Consider the following 19,413-nt stretch of genomic DNA (forward strand, 5'->3'; position numbering starts at 1 on the left):
TTTGTTTTCATAAAGTGCAAGTTTAATTCTCACTTGTTAGCCTCAGTAAACATCTCACTTCAGGTCTTCCCTGTCCCTACCCAGGAAGGAGAAAAAGACTATTTTTTATTTTTACTTAACAAATGTCTAACCAGAGAGAAAGATTAAAGATCTAATACAGACAAATGTTTTGCAAACATGTTTCTAGGTTAAGATTTCAAAGGCTATCAGCACTGAGTGAAAAGTAATCTTTCATAATTAATACAAATACACATGATAAAATGTGTACATAATTTAGACCTCTATGCTTACTTGGCAATTTTAAGATCTCCAGTTATATAAAAGGTACACAGTGAACAGGAACAGTGACTTTGATATGTGGCCAGATTACTTTTAATAAAGTCGTTTAAAGATATTCTCTAGGTTTGGCCCCTGCAATTTGATTCTTATATTCGCTTACCAACCATATGAAGGCATTGTTTTAGGCCTACAGATATTTATATTTAAAGAGGCTTCTATTTATGCTACCATACAAGGACTGGCATCTTTTCCAAATATTGCTAGCAATGGGGTTAACTGAAGAGTTCTAATGGCTTAAGTTTGCCAGATGTTTACATCTGTGCAGTATAAATATTAAGGTTGTCTACTCAAGTATAAAATCTATGCAAAACCCTCATAGGCAAAATGTTCAAAAGCCAAGAAATTTTTTTTTCTTTTACAAGAAAGTGCAACTGCAGGGTCTCATGAATGATCTTCCAGACAGTTCTGCAGAAAACTTAGCAGTTTGGCTCAGAAGGTAGAGTTCCTCACAAGGAATTAAAGTTCTTCCTAGAAGAGTACAAAGGGAAGTTTCAGGCAGCCTTCTGAAAATAAACGGTTAGTTTATGGCTATACAGGGACAAAGAGGAACATGTAATGGAGGCTGTCATGTGTGCTGTGATTTGCTTTTGCCCTCACTCCAGGTCAGAGGCTGATTCATGTCCCACGCAGCGGTTACAGCACTCTGTCTAGCATGGCAGCAGGCAGGAATTCATCAATTGGGAGAAAATCACAAGTGTTTTCACGTTTTAGGGTTTTTCAGGTCAAATCTCAACATTTTCAAATAAATCATTAAAAATATAACATTTCCTCTGTAATTTTCAGTATTTTACATAGTTACTGGATAATCGGAATAAGCGTTTTTTTATCGGTCATCAGCAAGACAGTATGGCTCACAGTCAGGTTTTCAGCATTTGTTCGGCTGCTGCGAGGTGGTACAGGAAGTTTTCTGTTGCTGGTGGAAATCGTTTTTGCTTTAGTGCCTCGAAATTGAGGACTACCTTTCCTCCATCACCTGAAACTTCTGAAAATGGTGCTAGGTTGGTGAAGATTTCTTTTGTTTTTAGGGCAATATCCTTTAGTAGAACAAGATAAAAAGCAACATATTATTTAAAAATCTGAAGTTCTTGTCTAGAATTCTTCCTGCTGCTTTTAAGTTTATTAAAGTTTTAAATTATGAAAACAAAATGACTTAGAAAAATCAATGTCACAGATTTTTACCATTTAAAGGGTCCAATGCAGTGGGACTAAGTATATTTGCTGTGTGTACAGCCATCACCATCATCCATCCTAGAACTTTTCATCATCCCAAAAAAACTGCCCACTGGCAAAACTCCCCATCCCCTCCCCTCAGAACCCTGGTAACCACTACTCTACTTCTTCTATGGATTTGCCTTTTTTCTATTAGGTACCTGTCCTTTTGTGACTGGCTTTTTTTACTCAGCAAAATATCATAACGTCCTCAAAGTTCATTCATGTTGTATCAAAACTTCATTCCTGCTGGGTACCGGTGGCTTACACCTGTAATCCTAGCTACTGAGGAGGCAGAGATTAGGAGGACTGAGTTCAAAGACAGCCCAGGCAAATAGTTCACGAGACCCTGTCTTGAAAACAACTAACAAAAAGGCTAGTGGAGTGGCTCAAGGTGTAGGCCCTGAGTTCAAGTCCCAGTACTGCCAAAAAAAAAACCCTCATTCCTTTCTAGGGCTGAATAACCCATGCCACATATGCCAAAGAGAACTGTGGAATTGTGGTTATTCTATGTTTATTGTTTCTAAGCAAATCTCTTCCTCACAGTCCCCTCTTGCCTGGGAGAGAGACCTGGCCCCTCTACTGACAACCTTGGAGTGGCTCACGACTCACTGGAGCTCACGTTAGAGTCACGTCTTTTGCCTCATTCAAGTATTTCAGCACTTTTACTTTGTGTGAAGATCTCATACATTAGAGTCCACAAAGACTCCAGGCCCAACTAGTCTAAAATTCAAATCTCTACATTTCACCACCATTGTTAAGAGCAGGTGATAAGGAGCAATGCTGATTCACACAGGAAGAAAGAAACATCCTCAGAGTTTCAGTGTTCAGGTCCCTAGACAAGACTTGTCCACCCTTTCTGGACATGGCTAGACAGGCCACCAGCACTAAGCCATAAGAACGTGCTTCTGGCCAGTCCTAGCAAGCCTTGTGGCCCATTCTCGTCCTTCTGCTCACATGCCACCTCCTCAGAGAGCTGTCTTACTCCCTCCCCAACATTCTCTACCTTGACCCTTTGCTTCTGTCATAGCGTTTATCATGGCTCCCAATTACCTTCTCCACTAAAATGCAGGCTCTCATGAGGACAGGATTTTCCTCACACTGGATCCACACTGTCCAGTGCTCCAGGGACTCAGTCAGAATAAGTGAATGAACAAATGAAGAAATATGCCAGGTGGGACCAGCTGAGTGGGGCCTGCATCCCAGAGGTGCCCCATGGTGGCACAAGTGAAGACAAGACCAAGTAAACAGTCTTTCCAGGCCAGGCCCTGGGGTTTGAGACGGGTCTGGATGGGCAGGGCCCAGGAGAGGCAAGGCTGGGTGTGTACTCAGGAGAGGAGCAAGGAGCTGGGAACACGCCAAAGGCAAAGGGGCTACAAAGAAAGGACACTGGGCCAGCCTCGAGCCAGGGGAGGGGCTTTGGCACCACAAGGAAAGGCCCACTCTATCCTCCCACTCTGGCAAGGGCAGAGGAAAGGGTGCTGGTGCACATGAGCATTCTGGTCAGCGTGATAGGCAGACCCAATGAGAAGCTGGCTCTGCAGGGAGTGACAGCAGCCTTCCCCCCCCCCACCCAAAACCATTTAGAGAATACTTTATTAGTTTCTGTAATCAAACCAATGTAAATAAGACCTTCCATATTTAACACAGTGCATTACCCTGTACAAATGGGACAGAATTAACTGTGATGTTTCTAGACTGATGTGGCTATTAATTTCTGGACAATGCCAGTTCAGCCTGGTGCTCAACCTGGTCAGCTAGAATACTTCTCCCCCAAGTTTACAGCACAGCTAAATGTCACATACACATTTATGTTTATATCGAAAGCCCAACAATAGCAACGTATACGTCAACACCTTTTTCAGATTGACAGTCTGTTTTTTTTTTTTTTTTCAGTACTGGGTTTTAAACTCAGGTCCTCACACTTGTTAGGTGCTCACTCTACCACTTATACCACACCCCCACCCTTTTATTCTTTCTAGTTATTTTTCAGGTAGGGTGTCACGACTTTGCCTCCTGTCTAGCCAGGACTATAGGCACATGCCACCACACCCAGCTTATTGGTTGAGATGGGCTCTTGCTAGCTTTTTTTCTCCTAGGCTGGCGCTGATCTCCACCAATGGAGTAGCTGGGATTACAGGCACGAGCCACTGCACTGGGCAACAGTGGGATCTTGTTCCATGTTACTGCTAATTAGGAGACAATGCAGCAAAGCTATATTACAACCATCTATCTAGTTCCCCAGAGTCAGTGGATTTGTTCCTTTGTGAAGATTTTTCTAGCAGGAGAGAATGTTCTGATCAGTCCCCAAAAGCATTCCAGTCCATTTGGAATGCTTTGATGTGTCACCATCATTGGCTGGCTTTGGCACCAGCCCCTGCAATGACCTTTCTCCACCGTATCCCTGAACCTACTCATCCATCAACACCATGGTCATCAAAAAAATCCCTGCTTTTGCTGCGGGACACCTACAAAAGCCATGGATCCGGGAATTACCTGTATGACCTGGCTGTCTGATTTCTCCGGGTCTTCTGCAGATTGAACAATGAGCTGGCCAATTTCTTTGTGCAGTTTGCCCATTGTCATGGCCTCTGGTAAGAGCAAGAAGAAGATGTGTGAATAGAAGTTTACATGATAAAAAATAGCCATGCCATCTAACTGAAAACATGAAAGACCACTCTGAGGGAATTTTCAAAAAGCAGTTGATAGCACTCCACATCCATTTTATCACTAAACACAAGTGTGAGGACATGCCAGGAGGTCAGGCGTGATTGCTATCACTAGACTTCAGGTCCTGAAGAAAAACACATCAACACCAAACTGAATTTCCCCTTCCAGACAAAACTGAATGAAAAATCCTGACTAGAAATTAGCTGTGACTTTAAGGCACGAGCTGACTTTCCCGTCCAAGTCCACAGTTAAGAAGCTGAGCGCACCTATCTGGCAGAACAGTTGTGAAAGAAGTGCTTCCCGTCAGAGCCATGGGAACTGGCCGAGCACTCAGCTTGCTAAGACCTTTGAAACGAGGGAAGCAAACCTAACTCATAGGAACTACTAACAGTGCTTCTGTCGGCAGCAAGATAACCGAAAGTTCTGTTGTTACTCCAAGGGACAAACTCCATTCTAATGGCGCTGATGGGGCTGTGTCCATGTTACAGACTCAGAGGACAGACAGCAGCAGGCAGTGCCACTCTTTCTGGTCCTCATGCTTCACCTGCCCACACCAGTTTTCTGTCACTTTGGTTTTACAAAAGGCAGTACCTCAACTGGGTGTGATGTACATGCCTATAATCCCAGAACTCAGGAGGCTGAGATCAGGAGGATCATGGTTCGAAGCCAGCTGGGGCTTATAGTTCCCGAGACCCTATCTCAAAAAAACCTTCACAAAAACAGGGCTGGTGGAGTGGCTCAAGGTAAAGGCCCTGAGTTCAAGCCCCAGTACCACAAAAAATAAATAAATAAAATAACCATAACCAGAATCTATCTCAAAAAAGATACCTAATAAGCCAGCAGTCAGCTGCAGCTACTTTCAGGAAAAAGGTAAATGACCACACAAAAGCTATTATCTACCAGTAATCCTGTCTGTACTGCTAACATGTCCAGGTTTATAACCTCAAATGACATGTTCTAGACCCTGAAGACTCCCCAGCTTCCACAGAGCAGCTTAAGGAGGCTTTTTAGATGGCTTGGTTTACATGTCATGTCAGTAACAGCACAGAGGAGATAATAATGAGAACACACCTTTCGCCAGTGGAGAAATGCTGATCTCACTATCTGCCAGATTCACGAACACATCGTAGAGGTCTGGTCTATTGCTCACCTCCAAGTCTACAAAGCCAGCAACGTAACCTGTGTTATAAAGATAACCACATTACTGGAGCAGTGTCAAGAAAGAAGTGAGTCTAACAGTTCATCAGCTGCTTTTCTTCATGATTTTAGTTATTTGGGAACATTAGCTGTACACCGGGCATTTATTAAGACAGTATTATTTTGGGCTTGGGTGGCTCAAGTGGTACAGTACCTGCCCAGCAAGGGCAAGGTCCCTAAGTTAAGCCTTTTCACTGCTTCCTGGTTGCCAAGACATGAATTGTTCTGCTCTACCCCATTTTCCCCATCATAATGGACTGACATTTCTGAAACTGAACCAAAATATATACTTTCCTCCTTTAAAAACTTTTAAGTTAAAAACAAAAAAACAGAATGCCAGAGACAGAAGGTAGCACGGACTCACTTAACCAGCATCTCCCCTTCAGATCTCTGTCCCCAGAACCCATAGCCACATGGCTAGGTGCTCAGGGCTAACATGGGGATGACATACTCTTTCACTTCTTTCACACCTGAGGATAGATGCTAAAAGAATTAGTGAATTCTGGAATTGGTGTTGCTTGAAAACAACAGTTCCCAGATTTTTTTCCCATAGATCAATATAATTACAAAAGTTGGTAGGGAGCCAGATGCTGTTAACTCATGCCTGTAATCCTAGCTACTCAGGAGGCAGAGATCAGGAGAATCATGGTTCAAAGCCAGTACAGGCAAAGAGTGCAAGAGATCCTATCTCGAAAAAACCCTTCACAAAAAAATAGTGAAGTGGTGGAGTGGCTCAAGTGGTAGAGCGCCTGCCTAGCAAGTGTAAGGCTTTGAATTCAAACCTCAGTGCTGCCAAAAAAAAAAGTTGGGCGGGTAGGCGTGGTGGTTGCTGGTGGTTGTTTTTTTTGCAGTGTGGGATCAAACCCAGGACCTTTTACATGTTAGGCAACCACTACCTCTGAACCCTACACCACCAGCCTGATTGGAGTTTTTATTGCTAAAGTTTTACATTACCAAGTAAGGACATTAAAAAAAAAAAAATCAACAAAAATAAAACCTACTCCTGAAAGCTAGACCCAGAACAAATCATACGAGAAACTGTAGTACAAGACAGAAAGATACTGCTGATTACCCAAGAAAGCAGGAAATTATACAATAAATATCCTAGGCCCAAATGGTTATTCATATGAGAAAAAAATGGAATTAGGGATTGGGAGTGTAGCTAAGTGGTACAGCAAGTCCAACCTGTTCAATTCCCAGCACCAAAAAAAGAAATTTCATAGCAGCACTGTTTTTAAAAGTGAATTATTAGAAAAGTTCAAGTGGGCAGACTGCTGGGTATCATTCAGTAGAATCAGAAAAATGAGTGCGACCACAGACGTCCACATGAATATGGATGAATCCCACAAAAAAATAAGCAAAAGGGCTGGCAGAATGGCTCAAGAGGTAAGAGTGCCTACCTAGCAAATGTGAGGCCCTGAGTTCAAACCCCAGTGTCACAAAAATAAATTAATAAATAAATAAATAAATAAATAAATAAATAAAAATAAATAAATAGAAAAAAAAGGCCACAGAAGAATTCACTATTGAATCTATATACTCAGCTAACTTGTAAAAGTAATATGCTGTTTAGAGATCCATGTTTGCATGTGTAGGGCCAGAGGAGGGAGCGAGTCTGTAAAGAAAGGCAAGGGAACACTAAGCTCTGGGTGGAAATACAGGTGGAATGGGATGGGATGAAGGCAAGCGCTCAGTCCCATGAGGTGCTTCAAAGTACTGACGAGACTCTACTTTTTCATCTGTTTCACAAATCTGTATTTTCATTTTTTTGACTTGCATAAACATGTATATTTTTCTTTTTTTCTTTGTCTTTTGTCTGGTACATGAGATTGAACTCAGGGCCTTGAATATGCCAGGTAAACACTCTACCACTGAGCCACACATCTCTAGTCTTATATATTTTATGTGTAGGAAATATTTTATAATTTAAGTGCTTGCCTAATGAGCACAAGGCCCTTTCAAACCCCAGTACTACCAAAGACAAAAGAAAATAAATACTTTATAACTTAAAACAACAAAAGTACCTACCACTATTATCATCTTTTATGAAGGACTTTTTACACCTTAGAAATAAGAAATATAACCTTAAATTAATAAAAACTGTGTCACTTAAAATTTAGGATTCCTGTAGGTATATTATTATATTTATATTATTTATAAAGTATATTAAGTTATAATGTAATGCATTATTCATAAATATAATAATGTAATACGGAATTATTCTCAAAATCTTATCTTTTTTTTTAGTGGTACTGGGGTTTGAACTCAGAGCCTCATGCTTGCTATGCGAGAGCTCTATCACTTGAGCCCTCTACAGCCGTTTTGTGATGGGTGTTTTTTAGTCCCCGAGGGGGGTGGTAGTGCACCGTTCCCGGAGGTACTGCAATGCCAGGTCAATGCGTGGAGTGGACGGAGCAAGCCCCATTCCATCTCCCTGCTCCAAAAATCCATTTAATATATTGTCCTCAATAGAGGACGTATCAGATATTAAACTGATAAGAACAGACACTACACTCGATCTTACCCAAAAGGCCGAGAAGCGATGTGATGGGTTTTTTTTGAGGTAGGATCATACAAACTTTTTTTCCCCAGAGCTGACTGGCTTTGAAACTCTGTCTCCTAAGTAGCTAGGAATACAGGCATGAGCCACTGGCACTTGGCCCAAAATTATAAAAGTATAATAACATCATTTAAAAATTACTTTCACTGTAATCCTAGCTATTCAGGAGGAAGAGATCAGGAGGATCACAGTTCAAAGCCAACCCCGGGCAAACAGTTCAGGAGACCCTATCTCAAAAATAACCAACACAAAAAACAGGACTGATAGAGTGGCACAAGGTGTAGGCCCTGAGTTCAAGCCCCAGCACCACAAAAATAAACAAATGAATAAATAAAATAATAACTTGCAGGGGGGAGGTATAGCTGAAGTGATAGAACACCTGCCTAGCAAGTGCAAGGTCCTGAGTTCAAACCCCAGTCTAATTTTTAAGATTAGAATTTGGGTGTGGGGATGCATGGAGCAACAGGTTCAATTCCAAGCACTGGAAAAGAAAAAGAAAATTATAAAAAGGTTAATAATGATAAATTTTAATGTGCACTTTACCACAATTTTTTTTAAGTTAAAAATATTTTTTAGCTAGGGTATGGCTCAAATGGTAGAGTGCTTGCCTACCATACTTGAGGCCCTGGGTTCAATCACTAGCACTACAAAAATAAAAAATAAAAATAAAAGGAGAACAAAATCCATTGCATTTGGCGAAGAAATAGTGGCGATCAATATTCCTTTAGGAATGCAGACACTCACACACACACAAAACAAAACATAAAAGACTCCTTCAAGCACATCTTTTCCTCCCGGCAATGCTCGTGTGTACCTGAGCACATCTGCAGGGCTTCCAGCTCATCAGCATTGAGGTGCACATAAGAATGCAGGATGGTCCAATCCTGTCGATGCCACACCAGGGCAGGCAAAGTCCTGGGGAATCAAGGCAAGAACTCAGTCACATGGCTGCTGGCCCACACCTTAAGACACCTGCCTGCTCGTTCTCCTCTTCCTGAGAGGACACTTAAGAGGGTAGAGTTCTGTGGCTAGTCAGGGGCAGAGGAGGGACCAAGCCTCAAGTGTGCTAAAACCGCCAAACACCACATTAACACAATGCCATGTTTTAAACTCTACTTTTTAGGTGAGACTGGCTACAAATAGCTCAAAGTAAAGTCTGTAAAAATCTGTAAAGAGAGTGATGATTCTAAAGTTTTCCTCCAAACATCCCACTCTGCAGACTGCCACAGAAAGGAAGCCTAGGGGTAATATCCAAAGGTGTCCCAGAGAGCAAGAAATTTTCTGGAAATCTGTTATTTATATTTAAAATTTAAAATTTGCAAACCAAATTGTGTGTTTTCAGGCAACAGAGGTTTCCATAAAAACACTTCTGGCAAAAACAAGTTCTTGTAGGAAGATGTATGGACTATCTCTGTGGCTTCAAGAACCCCTGGTGCCAGGTGACATATCTCAGCAGGTATGGACACTCCAGTTTAAGAAGCATAAATACAGGGGGAAGAGGTCATGGGGTAGCAAAATACATAGTTTTGAAGTCAAAAAGGCAGGGTGTAAATTCTCCTCCCTCTGCCCCCCCACTTACGATGAGACAATCACAATCCTAATGATCCTTTCTAAAGCAGGCATTAAGGGTGAGGCACATTATATAAATTACTTCCAGTTCTTAAAATAAACTTAGCCAATAGGTATTAGGACCCTTATTTTACAGATAAAGAAACTGAGGCTCGGGAGTACTCACTGTCTTTTCTGTGGTCACAGAGCTAACAAGTTATCTTCCCAGGGTTTTAACCCAGGCCTTTCTGTCTATAAAGCCTTTCTCCTTTTCATTATCTTACCACTTAGCCTCTGCCAGCCTCAATTTTCTCATTCATAAAACAGGGTAATGATACTTTCTTGCAGAGTTCTTACCATATAAGTTTAATAATTTAAGGTGTATTACTTATATGATGCCTGCCATGCAGTTACCCAGCACAATGGTAACTCCTCCTACTTTTATAAAGGGATCTAAGAAGAAGTTAGAATTAGTAAACAAAAACTCTTTAAAACCCACTACAGGGCTGGCAGAATGGCTCAGGTGGTAGCCATTCTGCCTAGCAAGTGTAAGACCCTGAGTTCAAACCCCAGTAACACACATACAAAAAAAACCCCCACGCTTAATTTATTTATTGTGGTACTGGGGCTTTAACTCAGGGCATTCACCTTGAGCCACTCTACCAGCCCTATTTTTGTGAAGGATTTTTGGAGATGGGGTCTCTCGAACTATTTGCCTGGGCTGGCTTCGAAACACGATCCTCCTGATCAGCTAGGATTTCAGGCGTGAGCCACAAGCGCCCATTAACACTATATTTATTATAACAATAAGAGTCTGATAAAACTAAACAGGGAAGAGCAACCTACTTAAAATTGAGATTAGGAAACTATGGGCTATGGACCAGCTGCCTGACTTTATAAATAAAGTTTTATTGACACAGTCACTCTCATTCATTTACTTGTGTTATCATTGGTTGCTTTTAAGTTACCCAGACAGTTGAGAAATGGAGACAGAGACCATATGGCTCACAAGCATAAAATATTTACTCTATGGCAAGAAAATTTTGCTAAATCCCTGCCATAAAATATTCCTATTTCTAAAGTTAAGGAAGAATCTGTCCAAATTCAGTGAACTTGAGCCACTGAGTCTAAACATTAGACTAAAATGGTATTTTACCTTCAGACTAATGCACAAAGCACACAGTAGCATCCAGTGTCCCAAACTGTCTGCCAAGAAAGCTTACACTTTTTAGCAATTAGCAAAGATACCTGGTAAACTCCTGGACAGCATCTATCTTGGGGTGATAGACGACAATTCGTTTTTTTAGCATCAGTGCTGTGTGTAAGATAACAGTTTCCATTCCAAACTGAGCTACAATGTCTTAAAGAGAAATGATAATGTTATTGCAAAAATATTATGTAAAGGCATAAAATTTTATCAGAAACAATTCTTGTTACATGAATACAAAATTATTTTTAATAGGGGATACATTTAGGCAAATGTTAAACACAGAAGCACCTCATTTGGTGGATAGGTATATTTACCCATATGTTGCTCACAGGGACGTGGGTCCTAGCTGCTGACAAATGGCCCACAAGGGGTTCTATGCTGGCTGCATAGAGAAGTTGGATTCACAAGGAAGTAGAATAAATGATATGAAGGAGAACCAACATCTTTCTATGTCATGAAAAATTCCTTATTATAAAAAGTCCACTAACTTCTCCCTGTCCCACTCACTCACTCACTCTCACACTCACTCACTCACTCACACACACACACACACCGTTCTTAAATTCTTTTCAGCTAGCTTGAAGAACACCAAATGCTTCAACAAGATGCTTAGAAACCAGAAAGGACAGCAGATCAACAGTAGACAGGCAGGTACTGTGGGAGGACAGCCTCACCTTCAGAGGTCCTTGTTGTCTGGGTAAGCCCTTGCTCCCTCTGGCCATTTTGGATTTCCCAGCTAGGAGCTGGAGTAGGAATTGTGGGCCAGAAGCCTGAGCTCTCTACATGGAAGAGCTAACTTCAAAGATGTAAGGGAAGAAAAACTATGGAAGTCAGTGGAGACCTTCAGCCATGAAATTCAGCTTACTGGTCAAACATTTCTCTAACAATTGACAGAATAATACATATGGAAAGTAATACCACAAGATATTTTCCTTCAATAGAATTCTAACTCAATAGGGAAATGTGGGAGTTGTAGTCCCCTCCTATGTAGGAAACACATGCTATACAGATGAAAATGACCTAGGCTCAGGAATTTTGATATAGGCCTGGGATTTTGTTTCTTCTTTTGTTACCTTTGATGGAGCCTGCAAGGTATGCCTTTCGAGCATCAAAGTCCTTACTAAGGAAAGAGCCATTTTCTTCACTCTGGCAGATCCCCTTTGTGAGAACTGCAATATAACTCTCCATCATTTTAACTGGGCTCCCATGTTTCAGGTACATTCTGTACAAAAGGAAAAAAAAAGTGATTGGGTTTTTATTTGGTATGGATCACATAGAGAAATACACCACGGTCAGGCACTGGCATTTTTCTAAAGAATCTAAAGCCTTTCCTAATGCACTTCTGAATGGCTGAACCTTTCTGTGTGCATTTCTCCTCTAATTCAGTTAGACAACAACATTTGATAGATCTAGAACAATTCTTTGAAGGCAGCTCTCTCCTTCCATCTAGGAAAGATGGTTGTAGTTCCCTATGGCACAAGAATTAAGCATGGACTTTCTGAGGGCATTATTCCCAAGAATATTATATTACCACTTTTTATGTCTTATATTCATAACTACTGTCCTTAGTCATACAACTGTTTTACTGCTGCAGTTTCCTTTGACAAGAAGGTTTATGCATTGTTCACAGAGAAAGCAGTAATTAGTTGTAGAACCCATACTTATTATCACAGCTCCCAGAGGTAGCTATATTTAGATAATTCAGAAATCCAGGCTTTTAAGTCTCCAGTGATAAATGCACATTGGAGACGTTTGTCAAGTTAAAGACTTCCAGAAAATGCTGACAGGAAACTCACTGCGTTTATAGTTCACATGGGGTGTCAGTTTCTTCCCCTTGGCATCTCTTCCTAGGAGATTAAAACTACATTTTGCTTGAGAATCATGATGGGGGTAGAGGTGTGTTTAGCCTGCAGAAGGCCCTGGGTCTGAGCCCCAGCACAGGAAAAAAAAAGGAAACACAATTGGGCCTACTTGGGCCAGCAGCTGATGTGACAGAAAAACAAGAAGGAAATAAAACTGATGTGTAAGGCCACTTGAACTGGAAGTGGCTAGGGGAAGAGATACTGTTTTTTGTTGTACACTTCCATATGGCTGATTTTTTTTTATTGTAGGCTTTTTTGCCACCAACAAAAAATGCCATTAAGATTATGAAGTAGAAACAATATACAGGAAGTGGGATAAGATGACTTCCGAGGTGACAACCCTGTGCCATCAGAGACAGAATAGAGAGGAACCCCCAAAAACTACTCTATGGGAGAACCATGGAGTACAATCCAGATTACCTTGTTCAGACACCCACAGGCTGCCATTCCTGGCTTGGACAGCTGATTCCAAGTATGCACAAAATGAGTCATTAGCTTCTGGAACTAGAGGATTAAGGGAGTCACAGTAGAGGACACTACCCAGGGACTGAACTCTTCCCATATGGCTTCTGCTATCACAGTAAGCAGTATGCCATGGGAGGCACACCTGCCTACTTATTTCCCTGGAAATGGAAGGGTGCATCTCCATGGTTGCCTTATCATCATATAAGTGTCTGAGTGAAAATGCATTTGTGGGGAAGTGTGGAAGTATGCACAAGTTTATTTGTGTACATACGAGACTGAGCACAAGTACAAGGGGCAGGAGGCAGAGGAGGTGGCTAGCAGTAGCTGAGTCCTAATTCCTTCTGTCTTGTGGCGGGACAAGAATTCAGAATGCTACAGTGCCATGGTGCAGAAGCTAGAACCCTCAGGCTTCCTCCAGGGCAGGAAGTGGAGTCTGAAGCAACCCTGCCTTCTGGGCCCCAGAATACTTCCCAAGGAATTCAGCTGAGTAACCTAACCCTGACTCAACCAAATGTAATGAGAGCCCAGTATTTGTCCAGAACACCTCTGAAGTAGTTTTAGTTTATGGCTTCTGGATAGCGTCTCTTCTAGCAATAACCTCCCCTGTGTTAGTGCCACACCTGCAGATAGTTGTTTATATTCCACAGTGAGGCATATACCTGGAATTTATCTTACAAAAGCAAGAAGGCTTTCTGCATTGTGCCTAGATGCATAAATAGTAAAACTTCATTTAGTTTTTGTTTTGTTGGCAGTACTGGGATTTGAACTCAGGGTCTCACACTTGCTAGGGAGGTGTTCTACCACTTGAGCCACTCCGCCTGCCCGGTAAAACCTCATTTTGCCAAAATATAATCTAACGAACTGAATCTCCTAGGTAATGAGAAGGTTTTGTCTGTCATTTTCTTCTTTGGGATATGTGTGTGTAAAAGGCAACCATTTATTGGTAGGCAGGGTTTTTTTTCAGTGATACTGAGGTTTGAACTCAGGGCCTTTACATTTGCTAGGCAGGTACTCTACCTCTTGAGTCACTCTACCAGCCACCAACCATTTATTGGGTTTAGAGTGGGAAAAACAAACAATTCCCTTCACCTTCCCAGAAAACCATTTCAGGTGAGAACCAGAGGGCCGAAGCTTATACATGACGTCTAGAATTACAATTTACCTAGTGATAATATTAAAACAACAACAATCAACTAAACCCTGTAAAAACCTTTATCATTAAAGGAGTCAATGCCCCTAAGATGTAAGAAAGATTTCATTAGGTCTATTACACATATTTAACAAGACAAGTGTGGACTGGTGCATTCTAGATAGACATTTTCAACAGTTGGACTAAAACTAAAGGAGTGGACTTGTATCATGATAAATTGATCCATCAGCATTTCCTAGCCCCTCAGCATCCCAGCTAAGAGATGTTTCCCTATGCTTTAGCATAATTCAGTATGGCACTAACTCTCCCAAAAATAACTGTCATACACAGACCTTAATATAGATGAAGTACCTGACAACTTCATAAGGCCCTTAACTTATCCATCCTGCCAAGGAAACTTCTAGATGGGAGGTAAGTAGAAGTAACAGATGAAAAGTGGCAAGTAACCCAAGACATTTAGGAAGTGTAACAGCTGGGCAAATCGCTTTTTCTCTTCCTCCCAGCCCATTTTCCCAACCAGAGGAGAAATCATCAAAGCAGAAGAGAAAGATCCTCTTTACAAAACAGCCTTTGCAAGCTACTACAGATAAAGCTGCTGAGAGAGTGCTACAATTTTCTTCCCCTGTCTAGAAATCTGCTGTGTCATCACTACTGAGTGAGATCTTCATTTGCTGTATTAGCATTTAGCATGGTTTTCATACAGACCTGCACAATATCCTAGTGAAAGCGGCATATTTCTCTGGGTTGAAATCTTTGGCGGTCAGAACAATAGAAAAATGGGTCACCTGTCCAAAAGAAACAGAAACAGTACATTTTAAAACACACTTTTAATAGAATGTAACAGATACTTTAATAGTGATTTTATTACTGTGTTCTAGCAAACCCCTTGCATGAGACATAGTAGCATTAAAAAAAAAAAGACCAAAATGTAAAAAGTTTCACTTGCTTCTCTATTTGTTTATTTATTTATTTATTTTGTGAGACAGGATCTCATTATGTAACCCAGGATGGCCTCTAAATTTCGATCCTCCTGTCTTAGCCTCCTGAGTGCTAGGAGGTGTTACACAACCGAATCCAGCTGAAGAAATACATTTTTGTAAAAATTTTTTTAAATCATATTTTGAACTATAAGAGCTATATCTAAATCTTGTTATTTTCAAATCTGAAAAATGTGATTTCAGTGCTCCTGTAACTCTGCAGTCTGTGATGCAAAACATGGGACAGATCCACTTGAGGCTACCTCAAAACTTTTCAGTAAGAACTTACTGCACATAAAACAAAGATTACAACACACTGAAACTTCTTGCAAATGTACTCCTTACTCCCTCCCTTTCTCCCTCCCTCTTTCCCTCCCTCACTTCCTTCTTCCTTCCCTCCTTCCTTGGCAGTACTGGAGTTTGAACTACAGACCTCAAGCTTGATAGGCAGGAATGCTACCATTCGAGCTACACTCTAGTCTTTTCTGGTTTAGTTATTTTTCAAATACAGCCTCTTGTTGTTGCCCCAGACAGCCTGGACCTTGATCCTCCTATTTACACATCCCAAGTAGCTGGGATTACAGTGGTGAGCCACCATGCCCAGCCTCAAATTCACATTTTCTAATTATGAGTCTCTGTTTTGTCTTAAACCTGTAACAGTTTCTAAATTTGTGGTGTTCTTGTTATTTTAAATACAATCCCAAATCAGATTAATACCAGCTTAAATTTAAACATTCTAGACATGCTTCATAAAGTCCCATTATAGCTAAAAAAAATAAAAACTGAAAAAGAAAAAGAAGTACCCCAGGTATATGCCAGAGGTTCAGGCACTTCATTCCAATATTCCTTCCTTTGAAAAATCTACTTATAGCTGGGCACTGGTGGCTCATGCCTGTAATCCCAGCTACTCAGGAGGCAGAAATCAGGAGGATTTCGGTTCAAAGGCAGCCAAAAAAATCCATCATAAAAAAAGGGTGGTGGGGTGGCTCAAGGTGTAGGCCTGGAGTTCGAACCCCAGTACCACAAAAAAAACAAAAAACAAAAAACAAAAAAACCTATGTACTTGACATTGGAAAGTCCATAAAAACTACATAATAATTTTCTCCAAGTCACACTGAACTATGCATCAAACCACACACTAATAAAAAGCCTACACCAATTCCCTTATCATTTCTAAATTTTTACTCTTATTATCCACAAAGTAATGGAAATATTTTTCTAACTCCACCAAAAATAATTATATCCTCTAAAATAGCTCTTAATTATGGATATATTTCCCACTTTTAATCAGAGCCATGGCTTTGAAACTGTTTTTATATTTCTATTCCATCAGACTATTACCTCGATAAAGGGAGACACCGTAGGGCTGGTGAAGTGGCTCAAGTGGTAGAGCGCCTGCCTTGCAAGCCTGAGGCCCTGAGTTTGGATCCCAGTAGCATTAAGAAAAAAAAGGGAGTCACCACTACCAACACAATACCTATTTGTAAAACGAATGAGAGTGCAGTGCCAAAGAAAGCGTTTCCATGAAGAGTAGTCGGTCATGTTTTCAAAAGTGCATCATAAATGATCATGTCTAAAGCTAAGAGTGATGGGAATAATCTTAGATGACTTGAAATACCTTTTTCAAAGCTGAAGAATCTGGAACTTCAACTGTTGTGATATAAAACCATGTTCTTCTGTACTGACCAAAGACAAAGGGATGGAGGAGTTTGCGTTCATCTGTAAGGCAGCATTTTCTGAGCAGCAGATTCCTTAACACAGCTGTGGTGGAAGGATAACACCACACCCACAGAACTTCTCCATTTGTGTCCTTTTCTACGGTGGAAAGATGGTCACTGTGAGAATGTCAAACAGCAGCAAGGATGTGAATTGATTGGTTACTCAGAAGCACTTAGTGGAATCAGTGTTAATACCCCATTTAACAAAGCAACCCCAGAACTGGAGACCTCAAACTCTTGTGAATTTAAAATCTTAAAGTTTAGGCCCCCTGAGTAAAAAGCTTTTTATAACAAATCAGGAATGAAAATTTAGCCTTAGATATTTGATAGACTTCTTCCCTACTCTTCCACACATACATTTAGTAATTTATAATTGCCCTAAGTTTTTTATCTAGTGGGAAGAATCTGTAATAAATACAGAAAAGGCTGTTTCAGAAAATGAAAGAGAAGGCTATGGATGTAGCTCGGTGGCAGAGTGCAAGTATGAAGCCTTGGGTACCATCCTTAGCACAGGACAAAACAAAAAAGAAATGAAGGGGATGGTCACATCTCTTTCAAATCATGTCACACCAGTTGTGCGCATTCTGTATTTAAATTTTGTGTTTTGTTCACTTTTTTGCAGTGCTAGGGATTGAACCAGAGCATCCTGTCTGCTAAGCAAGTGCTCTACCACTGAGCTACATCTTCAACCCCTACAAAATTTTAAAAGATAATATTTAGTGTTATCCGGTCATAGTGTGCCTTTATCACCAAAGGAAATACCTCAGTTACAAAAAAGGAAAAATGTGCTAATAATAAAAGCCTGAGGTGCTTCCTCAACTTCCTAAGTAGCTTGAACTACAGATGGGTGTCACTGTACCTCAAGTACCCCCTTTATTTTGATTTTTTTTTTTTTTTTTTTGGTGGTACTGAGGTTTGAATTCAGGGCCTCACACTTGCTAGGCAGGCCTCTATCACTTGAGCCACTCCACCAGACCTAATTTTGAAACAAATACTTTCTTTGTGCATGACAATATGAAAAATAAAAATATATGATCAAAACTCATCCTCTTTTTCTTCGCTGTTAGTAGGTAAAGTCAAGAGTTTAACTCAACCTTAATTCAGAAGTACCTTCTATCAAAACTAAGATAGGCCTGGGATACTCAGGCTTTGCTTTGAAGCAGTTTTAAACTCATTAGGAATGAAGTTGGCAGAGTGGCTCAAGTGGTGGTGTGCCTGCCTAGCAAGCATGAAGCCCTGAGTTCAAACTCCAGTACCGCCAAAAAGAGAAAAGAAAAAAATAAATGAATACAGGCAGCCGTTCCTAGATAAACGCACTCCTTTGAGACACTGAAAAATAATCACACGTATCCAGTTTTGATAAGCCTGAGCAATGTTCTTGTACACTGGCTTTAGGGGTATGTTGAAATCTCAGAAGAGTTACGACAGACGTTTACTCATTCAAGCATTCCGGTGCTCTGTCACCTATGGACAAATGGTTCTTTGAAATATCCACCCCTGGAGCACTGCCCACGGCTGCCACACACCTACTGGGCTGCTCGAAGACCCCAGAGAGTTCCCCGGACCCATGCCCTCCTCGACACTGACCGGGATCCTACACGTGATAGCGCAGGAACTCCAGCTGCATGCCCGCGCTCGGTCACGTGACGCTGGAGTTCTCCACCGGTGGGAGTGGGGCTCGGGGGCTACCCTGCAGGAGTCCCACTCCCGGCGCTGCCATTTCCTACCGTGTGTCGTGCATCAATAACAGCCTGGGCCTCCCTTCGATGCTACCCCCTCCCCCGGTGAGCGGTAAATGGAGACGATCGTGGGTCCCACCATGCAGCCTCCGGGAGCCGAAGAGGGCGGCCAGGCACGCGGGATCCCCTTGCTCCGAGGCGGCCGCGGGCCCCGCCCAGGCCTCGGGCTCCGCGGGGCAGCCAGCCCCAGGTCAGCAGGAGGAGCTCGGCCCAGCACCTGGACGGTCTCGGCCGCCTCCAGCTGCGCAGGCCCCACGCGCGGCCCAGGACCGACCCGCCAGGGCGGCGGGCGGGGTCCCCGCGCCGAGGAGGCCGGGCCCCAAAGCCCCCGGCCCAGGCTCAACGCCGAGGACGCCGCGCCCTCCCCTCGCGGGCGGCGCCAGAGCGTCCCCGGCCGAGGCGCAACTGGGGTGTGGACCTGCCGGGCAGGACGCCTGCGTCCTCACCGATCAGCCCGACTCCGAGCATCAGCTGGGTGTCCGCCGCCTCTGCCGCAGCCATCTTCCGCCGCAGTCGCCGCCCGCAGGCCCCGCCCCCACGCGGACACGCCCACCGCCCGGCCCCACCCCCAGCATCAGGCCCCGCCCCGCAAGCCCCGCCCCCTTCCCGGCTCGGCTCGCGAGCACCTCGTTCTTAAAACTGCACGGGTGCCAGGCCCTTGGCCCTTCCCCCCGAAACACCACCTTCGGCCACCGCTACTCACTTCGCAGTTGCAGTCCAGTCATTCACCTTCTTCTTAGTCCAGTCTTCCTCCCCTCTTAGGCTGTCC

The 19,413-nt window shown here is 42.4% G+C and overlaps 1 protein-coding gene and 1 non-coding gene across 2 annotated transcripts; both read right to left on the bottom strand.

The window, feature by feature from the left end:
- On the bottom strand, positions 1-19,180 carry Dennd10 (DENN domain containing 10). The gene is made up of 9 exons (XM_020186378.2): positions 19,091-19,180; positions 16,806-17,002; positions 14,916-14,995; positions 11,807-11,955; positions 10,772-10,883; positions 8,790-8,890; positions 5,290-5,397; positions 4,045-4,139; positions 1-1,373 (listed from the first exon to the last, which is right to left on the bottom strand). The coding sequence occupies exons 1-9, from the start codon at positions 19,143-19,145 to the stop codon at positions 1,197-1,199; spliced, it is 1,074 nt and encodes a 357-aa protein (XP_020041967.1). The 5' UTR covers positions 19,146-19,180; the 3' UTR covers positions 1-1,196.
- Positions 7,771-7,959, bottom strand: LOC141425091 (U2 spliceosomal RNA). The gene has a single exon (XR_012450196.1). It is a non-coding gene; the product is annotated as a U2 spliceosomal RNA (small nuclear RNA).
- Positions 19,181-19,413: the final 233 nt, after the last annotated feature.

The sequence above is a fragment of the Castor canadensis genome, chromosome 7 (genome assembly GCF_047511655.1).
Source record: "Castor canadensis chromosome 7, mCasCan1.hap1v2, whole genome shotgun sequence".
NCBI lineage: Eukaryota > Metazoa > Chordata > Mammalia > Rodentia > Castoridae > Castor > Castor canadensis.